We start from the raw sequence: 12,541 nt of genomic DNA on the forward strand, positions 1-12,541 counted from the left end.
GTGTTAGTATCTTAGACCGTCACATTAACTGCAGAGCAAGTAACTCTGTTACCAGAATTAAAAGCCAATTTCAGTGTATTGGGACCTATTTTAGCTCCACAATGAGAATATTCTATACATTTCAATATTGGATGAACTGGTGTAAAAACATGGATCGCTGGAGGAGTGATGGACGGAAGACCAAATGGTATCCCAACGAGCCGACATGTAGATAGAAGCTCCATTTAAGGTTTCAAAGGAAAGCAGCTTATTTTTCCACATTTTCTTTTTATAAAAGTTTTGCATTTTAAAAATCATTATTTTAGATTAAGAGGAATCGGGCAAAATGCTGAAAATTATGTAGTTAGCATGCTAGGCCACGAGTGGGTGCTGTTTATTTCTGTAATAAACCCCCCCCCCCCCCCCCCCCCCCCCCCCCCACACACACACAGCAGAGAACAATATGTAGTGGCTTCGAGAATCCTTGTCGTGTAAACAGACTTAAAATGCAAGGGAAGTTTTGCGTTTTCACTTCAACACGCCGTCACGTAAACGAGACCAGAGTCAGACACGCAGCAGATGCTTCAGATTTTTCAAAACGTTTATTCAAACAGGTCAGATATGAATTTGGCACACAACACAAACACGGGTATGAGAGGTGCAGAGGAGTAGGTGGTGTTACGAGGCCGGATGTGACGGATGTTCTGGGGGCACTTCAGAGAGTCAGCACAGTGCGGATACTGCAAAGAGGAGGAACCAAAGGGAAGAGGTTTTTCACAGAGAACCACACAAATAAAACATTAGAAGACAACTTTAATAAGCAAAAGCACTGCCACACCTCTTTCCTGCATGCATGAGGTCAAATCCTTCATTGATCTTGTCGAAGGGCAGAGTGTGAGTCACAAACTCATCCACCTTCAGCTTTTTGTTCAGGTAGTCCTCCACCAGTTTAGGAACGCTCTGCACGCTCTTCCAGCCTGGGGGGGGGGGGGGGGGGGGGGGGGGGGGGGGGGTAGAACCAGTTTAACAATTGGAAACTTATTCCCAAAAGTGCAGCAATCTGACCAGAACACCTTGAGCTTGTTCACTAAATCGAAGCCTCAACAATCTATAAAAATACTCCGGTTTCTTTATGTGATCCGAGTAACAAATGACTTCTCGAGTGGCGCTTCAACACGCAACAGCAAATGAATGTCATCACAAATAACTAGAGAGATCAGCCCGTCGTCTCCGTGTTCCCCTGCGTACCTCCAAAGGCCGTGCCTCTCCACACTCGCCCGGTGACCAGCTGGAAAGGTCTGGTGGAGATTTCCTGTCCGGCTCCAGCGACGCCGATGAGCACACTCTCACCCCAACCTTTATGGCAAGCCTCCAGCGCAGCTCTCTGAAATAATGAGCAGCACACCTCACCGATCCACACAACATCAACACGGTTCCGAGCTTCGCTTCTTCTCAGCAAACTGTCACCCCATTGTGCACACAGCCCCACCACTATTACCCTCTGTACCTGTAGTACCTTCATCAATACTTGTGTAGGAGGATTTTGTTATCACTTATTTTTCTGTTTACTGTTTTACGTCATGAAAACGACGTGTTCTTGTTCTTTATTCATTCCTGAATGTTGCCCTGTCGCAGCTCTGCTGTGTGTGAAACACTGCTCCACGCTGATAGTTTGAGCCTAAATCCAGCAAACGCCTCAACTCCACATGGAGTGACATGAACGACGGTCACTAAATGACCTTTTGCATGTTGCCACTTCCTCGGCGGTGAAGCTCCACTAAGACGGTGTGTGAAGTATAATGTGGAGATGTGAGGACACACCATCCATCCAGTCAGGAAAGCGCCGTTGGAGAAGTTCTGTACGCCACCATGTGTTCACTCCCTAGATGTCCTGTTAAATGAAAATCACTGCTACAATTTCCCCTGTTTTCGTCATCTTGGTGCCTCTAAAGTTCTCGCCTGTTTCCGGCAGGCAGGACATCATGTAGTGAAATAAGAAACCTCATAAGGAGGCTATGTAGGTTTGTGTTGCACCTTCCCATATGGCGGATTTCCTCGATGTATTTCCTGAATAAACGACATGTTTTTACCGTGATCGCACGCTGGAGACGTTTGGCTGAATAAATGTTCACACGAGACGAGAGCCTCACCATGATTTGCACATTTCCGATGCATTCGAAGGAATAGTCCACGCCCCCGTCGGTCATCTCCACCAGAACCTCCTGGACGGGTTTGCTGTGATCCTTGGGGTTCACGAACTCGGTGGCTCCAAACTCCTCGGCCTTCTTGAACTTGTCGGGGTTGATGTCCACACCGATGATCCTCTTTGCTCCGGCCACTTTGCAGCCCATGATGACAGCCAAGCCGACGGCCCCGAGGCCGAACACGGCACACGTGGAGCCGGGCTCAACCTGCGATAGCAATCGCAAAAGATCACGACGAATTCTGACGGTAGAATTCACTCATTGTATAGAAAACTAACCCACCTTGGCAGTGTTGATAGCAGCACCGTATCCTGTCGAGATGCCACAGCCCAGAAGGCACACTTTATCCAGCGGGGCCTTCTCGTTTACCTTTGCCAGTGAGATTTCGGCAACAACGGTGTACTCGGAGAAGGTGCTGGTCCCCATGAAGTGAAACACTTGCTTTCCCTTGCAAGTGAAGCGGGAGGTCTTGTCGGGCATCAGCCCCTGGCCCTGGGTGATCCTGCAAACAAGAGGATATCACACTGTGTCGGAACTTCACCACCAACTGAGCTTAAATGTTATATTCTTCAGCTGCTCCAGTTTGAATGCGTTTACACACTCTACCTAATTTTCTGACACAGGTTGGTCTTGGGATTTTTGCAGAACTTGCATTCACCACACTGTGGCACATACAACGGGATGACGGTATCGCCTGCGGGGAAAGAAAAAACGCAATCAAAAACAAACCTTTGGCTGTTGGATACTGTTTGACTGCTGCTCACCTTTCTTGAACTTGGTGACTCCTTCACCGACGCTCTCCACGGTTCCAGCACCCTCATGGCCCAGGATGACCGGGAAAAGCCCCTCGGGGTCACTGCCGCTCAGCGTGTAGGCGTCGGTGTGACAAACCCCAGTCGCAAAGATCTGAGGGCAAAACAGTCGGGATGTAAAGAGCTTTTTCCTCTACAGCAGGAGTGTCAAACTCCGATCCTGGACGGCCGCAGCCCTGCATGTTGTCCACGTCTCCCTGCAATGGGCGGCCTGTTATCAGGCTTTCTGTTGAACTGGGTGATGAACCATCATGACATTCAGGTGTGTTGAAGAAGGGAGACATGGAAAACATGCAGGACTCGGTCCTCCAAGACCTGAGATTGACACCCCTGGTCTCCACGGTTACAAACAGTACGACTTCAAAGAAAACTACAGCACATTACAAGTGGAACGTAAACTGTGGACAGAAAGTCTGGGAGTCTTTTCTTTATCGTGACCGTTCTCATCAATAAATCTTGGTTCCCACTTAAATTGTGCCACATTGTAAAGAACGTGCCAATCGGTCACCTGAAGAGAAGATGTGGAAGGTTTTCATTGGTGCAACCAAAACATTCAGCACTGCAGCTCAAATGCATGTTCATCACTCTGGCATCGTAACCATTGCTCCTGTTTATCAGAACCCCTGGAAAACACCCTCGTTATGTGACTGTACTGAACCTTGATGCATTTGCTGGAGTTACTTTTAAATATCATGATCTACCTTCTCTTATGGCCGCTTCCTTCAGTGGATAATCTGCGTCCCTCTCTCATCCTATCCACTGCAACTATGGCAGAACTAAAGCCAGAAGTCCTCTAGGAAAACCTTCTCTGTCGGCTGCTCGTGTTCCAGCTTGTCTGGAAGAGAAACGTAGTGCTGCGGTGAGTTGGTGTACCTTGATGCGGACTTCATTGGCCTTCGGAGGGGCCACCTCCACCTCCTCCATGGAAAGAGGCTTCCCAGCCTCCCAGGCCACCGCCGCCTTGCACTTGATCACCTGCAGGAAACACACAGGAGTTATTATTCTACAGGCAATGGGCTTTGGCTGGACTTCAGCTGCAGTGAACCGGACTAAAGCTGCATGGTGCAGTCATTGAACTCAGATTATATAAGAGCTCCAGTTAGAATAAATGAACCTTCGTTTATCCAGCTTCACTTTTTTAAAAACAGGAAGATGCAAACAAAACAAAATCACTGTTGTTTCTTTTACTACACACAAAACTGCTATGAAAAGCATTTTAAGATAAGAAACCAAGTCAAATAAAAGAAACGGTGATGTATTAGTTTTTTGCAGGACTTCGTTCAGATGATAAACTTCGTGCTCGGGAGCTTTAAAGTCTTGGTTTCGTTCAACACTGCAGGTAAACTTAATACCGCCTTTGCGCCACATTGAGGACAAAAGAAAGCAAGTAAAACATAAAACCTTTTGTTTTAAAAGCCTGAGAAGTGCACTTACTTTCCCAGCTGTCTCCATGTTGGATCCTCCGGCGGAAAGAAACCGATGACGTCAAGACGTCGCACAGCGGACCAATCAGAGCTCCGGAAGGTCACGGCGTCATCGTGTTCTCGGCGGTACGGCGTAACTTTTTATCAATAAAAATGTTAAATATGAATAAATTTATGAGACACGATGTTCTAAAATTGTGTAATTTCGTTCATAATATTTTCGAGATTTTCTTGGGGGAGAAGTTATTTTAGAATATTTTAACATAAACTATTTAAGAACAGTTGCTTTTTAGCAGAGTTACATGTTTGATGTTTTATTGATTTTTACAACAGGATGAAACATTACATTATTTTCTCAATTAAAACAGCAGAGATCTGTACTGTATCTGCTGATGGAAATTTAATATCCCCAACATGAGATTAAGTTTTTCTTCTTTTCTTCCTTCTGTTTCTGTTTCTATTTCTGTTCATACCAAACTGTAAACGGACGTGACGTCCACTGAAAGTGCAATAACTTGTATGGTGTATGAGTGTTTTTAGGTATTGTATTTTTCTCTTTTGAACCATCTACCTCATTTAATAGACTATTTATACTTTTAATTGGTCTCTTTTAAATGTTACACCTTTTATATATGTATAATGTACCACATGCACAGACAAACAATGACTTCTGAAAACAATTTGTACTATTGTCCTGTTGACAATGTAATATAAATTAATTTAAAAATTAATTTAAAAACCTGCCTTTTTTTAATCAGAGACGGTCCCACATAGTGTGATAAGGGGCCCCTATGTAGTAACTTGTCATTCAGTCTTTGTACAGAAAACAAAATAAAACACTGTTGCTGGGACAGTGCAAATACCTGTACTATGCAATATATGTCCAAAAGTTTTCAAACATCGCTGGTGAGATCAGCGTGAGCCCTGTGGACCGCTCCAGGCACATGAGTGACGTGACAGTTTTAAAACTCCTCATCAGAGGCAAGAGGGACGAGGTGAGTGAAGAGATCAGACGTTCTTCACTGCATCTGTAGTTTAGCGTCTTGGCCGGTAGAAACAAGGTCGGGGAAAGAATAAACTGGGACACATTCACTTTTTGAGATAAGCCACCAGCTCATCCAGGTGACATTTCCAAAATAAAAGCTCCTTGTTAGAATACAGCATGTTGTGTATAAAGTACTGAAACATGGAACAGACTGACACGTGCATTTAAAGGTTTAGAGAAGGTCACATTAAGTTCACCTACAAAGGTTAGGAGTATCTTTTAGGTTCATCCTGAATGAATCTTCCTGCTCCGGCACACAGCGTTCCAGCTTCTTTGCAGATTCCTGGAAGTGGAGACGACTGACACACGTTGACATGAGGCACTTCATGAAGTCACAACATTTGGGGAAATTTAGTTTTATTTTTTAAATCAGAAGCTATAGAGCAGTGGAAACTATACAAAACGTCTTCTTTTAAAAGGTTGCTGAGTGACTTGGAGACATCTGTCTGCAGATGTTTGGAACGATGGACTTCACTTTCATTTGTGGGCAATTTTTTATTACTTTTTGCCATTGTGCATGTTTTTTAAAGTATTGACATTACTTTATGTTTTATGTTCATTTAGTCTGTAACCTTAATGTGCTGCTGCCGTTCTTGGAAAGGACTCTTGAAAAACAGATTCAATCTCAACAAGGTTTTTCTGGTAAAATAACATTTCTTTTAGCCATTTTGTGAAATATTCAACAATGTGGGGATACCATTCTCTCTTATCTAGTTTGGCTAAACACATTCAGCCTACAAGTTAGTGGGGTGAATTTACAACCTCAGTTTTATCTCCAAATACTGAGTAGTACTGTGTAAAACTAGAGCCAAATGAATCTTCTGTGAAAACTCCAGAAAGGAGCAGCCAAGTGACAAAGAGGACCGATTAACTAAAACCAACCTCAGGCCTGTGATCAGCGTGTGAACAATCCTGAAACTAAAAATACAAACAAAGAGATGAACACAACATTCCTCAGTCCCATTAAAGCTTTAATGAGCACTTGTAGGATTCAGTGAACCGATTACCTCAAACTAGCTGCCTGAAATAAAATCCACCAAAACAGACGCATTTACAAAGCATCTTTTATTCAAAACATTCAACAAAAATTTGTAATTAAAATGTTCTCATCCAACAGAGAAATATTACGAATTATTACGAATGGATTCAAAACTCCTGAATAAAAGGGCTGAGAAGCCCCCCCACCCCTCAAACATACATACGGACCTTTTAAATAAAAAATCTTCAAGATCCATCAGTCATTCAAAACGGTACAAAAAGAGAAAATCCCGTTGGGTTCCACTCAGGGAATGTCCACATGACTCCATCAGACTGTATTCTGCCACGGGTGAAGACGAGCACCAGAGTCGGATCATCTCCCACCTGGAAGGTAGAAAAACCACGACGCTCTAAGTCACCAGCCAAACCTCATAACGTTTACAGATCCAGAAAAAAAGAAAGAAGCCAACCTCTGAATCCTCGTCCTCCACCGCCGCCCCCTCGTCCTCTGAAGCCTCCACCACGTCCGCCTCCAAATCCTCCACCACGTCCTCCTCCGAAGCCCCCGCCTCGCCCCCCCCCTCCTCCTCGACCGCCTCGGAAACCTCCTGGAACACAACAGTCACTTAGTAGAACGTAAAGCCACAACCGGCCTGCACATCTAACCACTGGTAACCAACTGACCACCAGTGGTTAGATGTTACCAGAGGTTACCAGTGGCTAGATGTTACCAGAGGTTAGATGTTACCAGAGGTTACCAGATGTTACCAGAGGTTAGATGTTACCAGAGGTTAGATGTTACCAGAGGTTACCAGATGTTACCAGTGGTTACCAGTGGTTAGATGTTACGAGAGGTTACCAGAGGTTAGATGCTACCAGAGGTTACCAGTGGTTATATGTTACCAGAGGTTACCAGATGTTACCAGTGGTTCGATGTTACCAGATGTTACCAGTGGTTAGATGTTACCAGAGGTTACCAGAGGTTAGATGCTACCAGAGGTTACCAGTGGTTACCAGAGGTTAGCAGTGGTTACCAGAGGTTAGCAGTGGTTAGATGTTACCAGAGGTTAGCAGTGGTTAGATGTTACCAGAGGTTACCAGTGGTTAGAGGTTACCAGTGGTTAGAGGTTACCAGAGGTTACCAGTGGTTAGATGTTACCAGAGGTTAGATGTTACCAGTGGTTACCGGAGGTTAGATGCTACCAGAGGTTACCAGTGGTTACCAGAGGTTAGATGTTACCAGAGGTTACCAGTGGTTAGAGGTTACCAGAGGTTACCAGTGGTTAGATGTTACCAGAGGTTACCAGTGGTTACCAGTCCGGCTAAACCAATAAGACAAAGTCACAGCCGGGGTGAGATTGTAAAAACAAGCATCATGCAGCAGCTCCAGAACTTCTTTGGGTATGTCACTCTTCTTTTCTTTTAAACACCAGAATGTTTCATTAAATTGGCTTCATGCTGATATTGAACCTGTTTCTGGTAGAAAGACATTTTCCTCCTATTTCCTCGGACCACAACAACCTAAACTTTAAAGTTTCATTTTAAAAGGTTTATTCTGGCAATATTTCACAGATGAACTTGGGCTGTATGTTGTTGTCTTATGGTTTTACATTCAGAAAAGATGAATAAAGGTGAAATGAGACAGTGATGCTTTACCTCCGCGCCCAAACCCTCCTCTTCCTCCTCCTCCTCTTCCTCCCCGGCCTCCTCTCGGAGGACCTTTCTCCCCCGGTGGCCGAGGAAGGAATCTTTGCAACGGGAGGAGCTTCATGGGATCGATATAAAACTAAAAAACAAATAGAACACGTTGTTCAGCAGAGTAGAACCTAAACCCGTAATGAAAATGTTCTGCGGGATTTGAATGTACCTTCTGTAACTTCTTAAACGAAGACGCCTTCATGTTTTCAGAAAGTTTGACAGAGAAATACTGAGAAGGAAAACATTAAGGAAACAACAGAATGTGCAGTGAAGTGAAATCAGCCGCACGCCGACAAGAGACGACGATAAAACCAGACAAAGGATACGAAGTCCCGGAGCTGACCGAAGATCTCGTCCACCTTCCCGATCTGCTCCTTGTTTTCCAAGTAAACAGGCGCGTTGAAGTAGGGAACTTTGTTCTCCTCCGTCGTACACTTACACACGATGTCATCTTCACACGGGTGCATGAACTCTCCCACAGCTAGAGGACGAGAAAGAAAAGCTCGGTACTGCCGCCACACTGGGTCTTATTAAAACAACACTTTTTATTTTTAGGAAGTTATTGTGGCGTTTCTGTTTAAATGTTGTTCAAAGAATTAGTCTTTTGTAAAACATCACAGAACTGGTCTTGTTCTGTTGAATTCTAATGATTCTGACAAAAGACTGACGTTTCTTATCAAGGATAATTTGGATGTTACTAGATTGTAATCTGATAATTATGACAAACTTTGCTGTGCTACAGAATAATAAATCCAGTGATCCAGCCCACTGATTGACCACTACACTGGTTCTACTGACCATGCTTTCATTTCAATTGGTCAATCATTTTACTTTTATTTATAAAGCCTTTTCAGAGATAAATCACAAAATACTTTACATATAATAAATACAAAACACAAGAATTTCAGGAAATACAGTAAAAGTATGAAATTCAAAAATACGACAAAGCATCTGACTAAACTAGTGTCAATATCTAGTCAATGTCAAGATTTTAGTCAAAAAAAAAAATTACAGAATCTGTACAGTTCAGTTAAAATCAGTTAAATGATTTCGACTCCCCTGAGATTAAAAAAAGACTTTAATGTTGATTAGAACTCAGATAATGTAAAGTTGCGACACCGTTTTAGGGACATGAACTAAAAGGAATTATGTCTCTGTAATCCACAGTTTGAGAGCAAAAACTGTTTAAAAACTATTTATATTAAATCATCCTTAGGAAAAAGGTCAGGTGTTATAATTTAGTCCGTTGTGGTTTAGAAGCCAGAGAAGCGGACGTCTGTAGGTTTGAATCCCACAGTTGACAGGTCACCCCCACTGTGGGCCCCTGATCATGACCTTTGACCCCCTTCAGCTCCTTCATGTGGCTGAAACACACATCCTAGAAATAGGAAAAGTAATAGGAAGTAAATGTGGATAAGGAATTTCCACATGAGAAATAATAAAGTAAGTTTAGTTTGAAAAACTCTTTTACTGCAGTTTTTGGTCATTTTGCAGCAAAAACAAAGGTTGAGGACATTAAAGTGGAATTTAGTATTTCTCATTTATATTATAAAACTACACAAGTGAATATTATTGAAATGAACAACTACTGTTTTGATCATGATGGTATCCAATTCTAGATCAAAACCCTTGAGTCTTTTCTTTATGTAGTGATAAATAAGAAATACACTTTAACACAAAGTAGAAGCTCCGTGTCTTCAACACAGCGTGTTGGTGAATAATCCAGCTTACCCACGACATACTCTGGAGGACCATAGTCCTGCTGTCTGTTGAATCCTCCTCTTCCTCCACCTCGACCAAATCCTCCACCTCCTCTTCCTCCTCCAAAGCCTCCTCCTCCTCCAAAGCCTCCTCTACCCCCTCTGCCTCCTCCACCCCGGTTAAAACCTCCGCCTCGTCCTCCTCCTCCTCGGAAAGACATGATCTGCGAGAAATGATCAGAGGACAAAAAGTGAAGCACAATGCGACTCAGCTCGCGCAGCTTTCAATGGGCTAACAGTTCCTGCTAGCACGCGTCTTCAACTACAATAAACTACAATTTCCGTTGGAATTTTTCAACCGGAAACAATCCGCTGTTTGCTCGTTTCCATCAAGAAAGGATCCCGATCGAAAATGCCACGAAGCGCACACGATAAACGCGAAATATTTACCAGTTTGTTGGGCTAGCAGCTGTCCTCTCTGCGGCGAACTTCCATGTGACGACAACACGTGTGTCTGCGGGCTGCCGGAAAGCGACGGAGCCGTCGTAAAGTGTCGCGCGATTCCTTTAAAGAGACACGCGCCCTCACAGAGATAAACAAACGCGTTTATGTGGATAAAGCAAGTTTAAAATACAGTTGTTCATATCTATTCAAGTACAAGATTTTTTATGGAGGCAATATCATAGAAAATGTCGACAACAGGTCAGGTAAGACGGGAATTTTCATGAAAAAAGCATCAACTAGTGTTGTTTTGGCCACCCGGTGGTAAAGTGGTTTGGGTTTTGCCTCACAGGAAAAAGGTCACGGGTTCAATTGCCGAGCGTAGATTGCATGTTCTTCCTGTGTGCATGTTTTCCTCCCACTGTCCAAAACCATGTGTGTGTGTGTGTGTGTGTGTGTGTGTGTGTGTGTGTGTGTGTGTGTGTGTGTGTGTGTGTGTGTGTGTGTGTGTGTGTGTGTGCAAGTAGAAAAGGACTGGTCCTGCTTTGGGCTCGGGGCAGTTGGACTGGCAGCCGTGATGGGCGGCGAAGAAGATCATGGACATCAACCCAGAACCGTTTGATAAAGCTGAACTGCTCGACGTCACAGACTGTGTGGACCCCCGAGGTCCAGGAGGACGTGGAGGACGTGCAGGACGTGGAGCGGCAGGGTGGACGTTGCTCTGGAGTGTGTCTGAAGTGCAGATGTCATGGTGGGAGTGTTTTTTCCCTGATCACAGAGGTCAAACATGTATGTAAGTCTTTGGATTGTGTCTCCTGGAAGGCTGATTGATGAAGATGGCCACTCGAGTCCCCCGAGACACCTGGGGTACCTGCGTCCTCGCTGGGTGGACAGAAACAGAAGACATGAGGGTCCAAGTGGCAAAAATCCTCATGGGGCGCATATTGAAGGGGACTTATTTTAGAGGTACGCTTATTTATTACACTGCAAACAACTTTAACCTCAACAATTAAAGGTCATCATTATTAAATACGACATGGACTGTAAAGACAGACTATAATCAGAAACACATAAAGACATCCGTCTCGCCTAAAGACTAAAGTCACTATAAAGATTCACCATGACAGTCAACTCTCTTCCAAAAAGGCTTCATTTCACCAGAATCACACAAAATGTGATATATTTAATGCCCAACAATAGAATACGTAACTCACTAAGAAATTACACTGAATATCAGTCAATAGACTTATTAGTTGTTTATGTAACAATACATACTATTATTTACTGCATTTCTGGTGTAAAAACACAGTTTTCCCACATTGTTTCACTTTTTTTTTTAAATCTATTAAAAGAGTCCATTTTGACATGGAATTTAAAGAGACAATTCAATTAAAACACAATTTCAATCATCAGCACACATTTGTTTGACCTTATATTGCAGTATTTCATTCAAGTTACTGAAGAAAATATTAAAAGAGCACAAGTTATGAAATATGTCCACCTGCTGGATAAAGTTTCTAGTGATTCACACATCCCTTCTCTCTTCACTGAATTGCTGATAAATGAGGTAATGATTGCTGTTCAGCTGTAAATGTCGTGTCATTCAGTATTTTTCACATTTCCTCAGCCTGCTGCTCCACCCTCCAGAAGACACCAGGCCTACTTCTTAAGATGACATGAAAGCACCACTAGATGGCGTCCTTGTGCCATATAAAACCCTTCAGTCTGCCTCCGTAAGTAACGTCAAACCCTTTAAATAATAATGTTTTGTGGCCTGCAAAGAAAACCAGTGTTTTCCTTCAGATGTACTTCTGAGGATGTTGTCTCTGTTTAGTAAAGTCTTTTTTGGAAACACAGAAAAAAAACCCGAGCCTGAATATCATCTGCTCTTATGTAAAGCGATACAGGATGTGATTCATAAACATGCAGCATCTGCAGCAACATCAGGACAAATTCTCCCTGCATCTGTCACACTTGGCAGCTTCTGCTCCAGCGACTCTGGTCCAAATAGGAGCGTTGGAACCGAATCCGCCGCTGCAGAAGCTGCGCTAATAGAGGAGCGGCGGAGAGGCTGCTCCTTCATGTGGTCGGGCTTACCCAGTTTCATCCCCGGTAACATTATATATTGATTTAAAAAGGCAGGGCTGGAATAGCAGCGGTGGGCTGTCAGGCCAGAAGACAAAAGGTGGTTTGGGGAAAGCGTCTCGGTGAGGGAACTGAAATAGCCGTCTGAAGAATTAGTTTTATTGACGTTCCATCC

General features: G+C 43.6%; 2 protein-coding genes across 2 annotated transcripts; both read right to left on the reverse strand.

Annotated features, from left to right (window-relative positions):
• Nucleotides 1-568: 568 nt before the first annotated feature.
• LOC308110688 (alcohol dehydrogenase class-3) lies at nt 569-4,476 on the reverse strand. The gene is made up of 9 exons (XM_080465152.1): nt 4,430-4,476; nt 3,869-3,970; nt 2,948-3,089; nt 2,790-2,877; nt 2,466-2,685; nt 2,130-2,390; nt 1,228-1,363; nt 818-956; nt 569-719 (listed from the first exon to the last, which is right to left on the reverse strand). Exons 1-9 carry the CDS (start codon nt 4,445-4,447, stop codon nt 695-697), a joined length of 1,131 nt encoding a protein of 376 aa, XP_080321278.1. The 5' UTR covers nt 4,448-4,476; the 3' UTR covers nt 569-694.
• A 1,941-nt stretch (nt 4,477-6,417) lies between these two features.
• Nucleotides 6,418-10,362, reverse strand: gar1 (GAR1 homolog, ribonucleoprotein). The gene is made up of 7 exons (XM_080464979.1): nt 10,291-10,362; nt 9,872-10,064; nt 8,467-8,621; nt 8,310-8,369; nt 8,099-8,228; nt 6,913-7,050; nt 6,418-6,826 (listed from the first exon to the last, which is right to left on the reverse strand). Exons 2-7 carry the CDS (start codon nt 10,059-10,061, stop codon nt 6,816-6,818), a joined length of 684 nt encoding a protein of 227 aa, XP_080321105.1. The 5' UTR covers nt 10,062-10,064; nt 10,291-10,362; the 3' UTR covers nt 6,418-6,815.
• Between the last annotated feature and the right edge of the window lie 2,179 nt (nt 10,363-12,541).

This window comes from Lipophrys pholis (assembly GCF_963383615.2).
Source record: "Lipophrys pholis genome assembly, chromosome: 6".
Classification (NCBI taxonomy): domain Eukaryota; kingdom Metazoa; phylum Chordata; class Actinopteri; order Blenniiformes; family Blenniidae; genus Lipophrys; species Lipophrys pholis.

What these genes read in the sequence shown, in the direction of transcription:
- LOC308110688 (XM_080465152.1), bottom strand. An exon ending in TCGGAAATGTGCAAATCATG is followed by an intron (nt 1,364 to 2,129) that starts GTGAGGCTCTCG and finishes TCATTATTTCAG; the next exon opens with AGAGCTGCGCTGGAGGCTTG. An exon ending in CTCATGCATGCAGGAAAGAG is followed by an intron (nt 720 to 817) that starts GTGTGGCAGTGC and finishes TCCTCTTTGCAG; the next exon opens with TATCCGCACTGTGCTGACTC.
- gar1 (XM_080464979.1), bottom strand. Translation starts at nt 10,061, where the DNA reads ATGTCTTTCCGAGGAGGAGGAGGACGAGGCGGAGGTTTTAACCGGGGT. An exon ending in TCGGTCAGCTCCGGGACTTC is followed by an intron (nt 8,370 to 8,466) that starts GTATCCTTTGTC and finishes TTTCCTTCTCAG; the next exon opens with TATTTCTCTGTCAAACTTTC. An exon ending in CGTTTAAGAAGTTACAGAAG is followed by an intron (nt 8,229 to 8,309) that starts GTACATTCAAAT and finishes TTTGTTTTTTAG; the next exon opens with TTTTATATCGATCCCATGAA.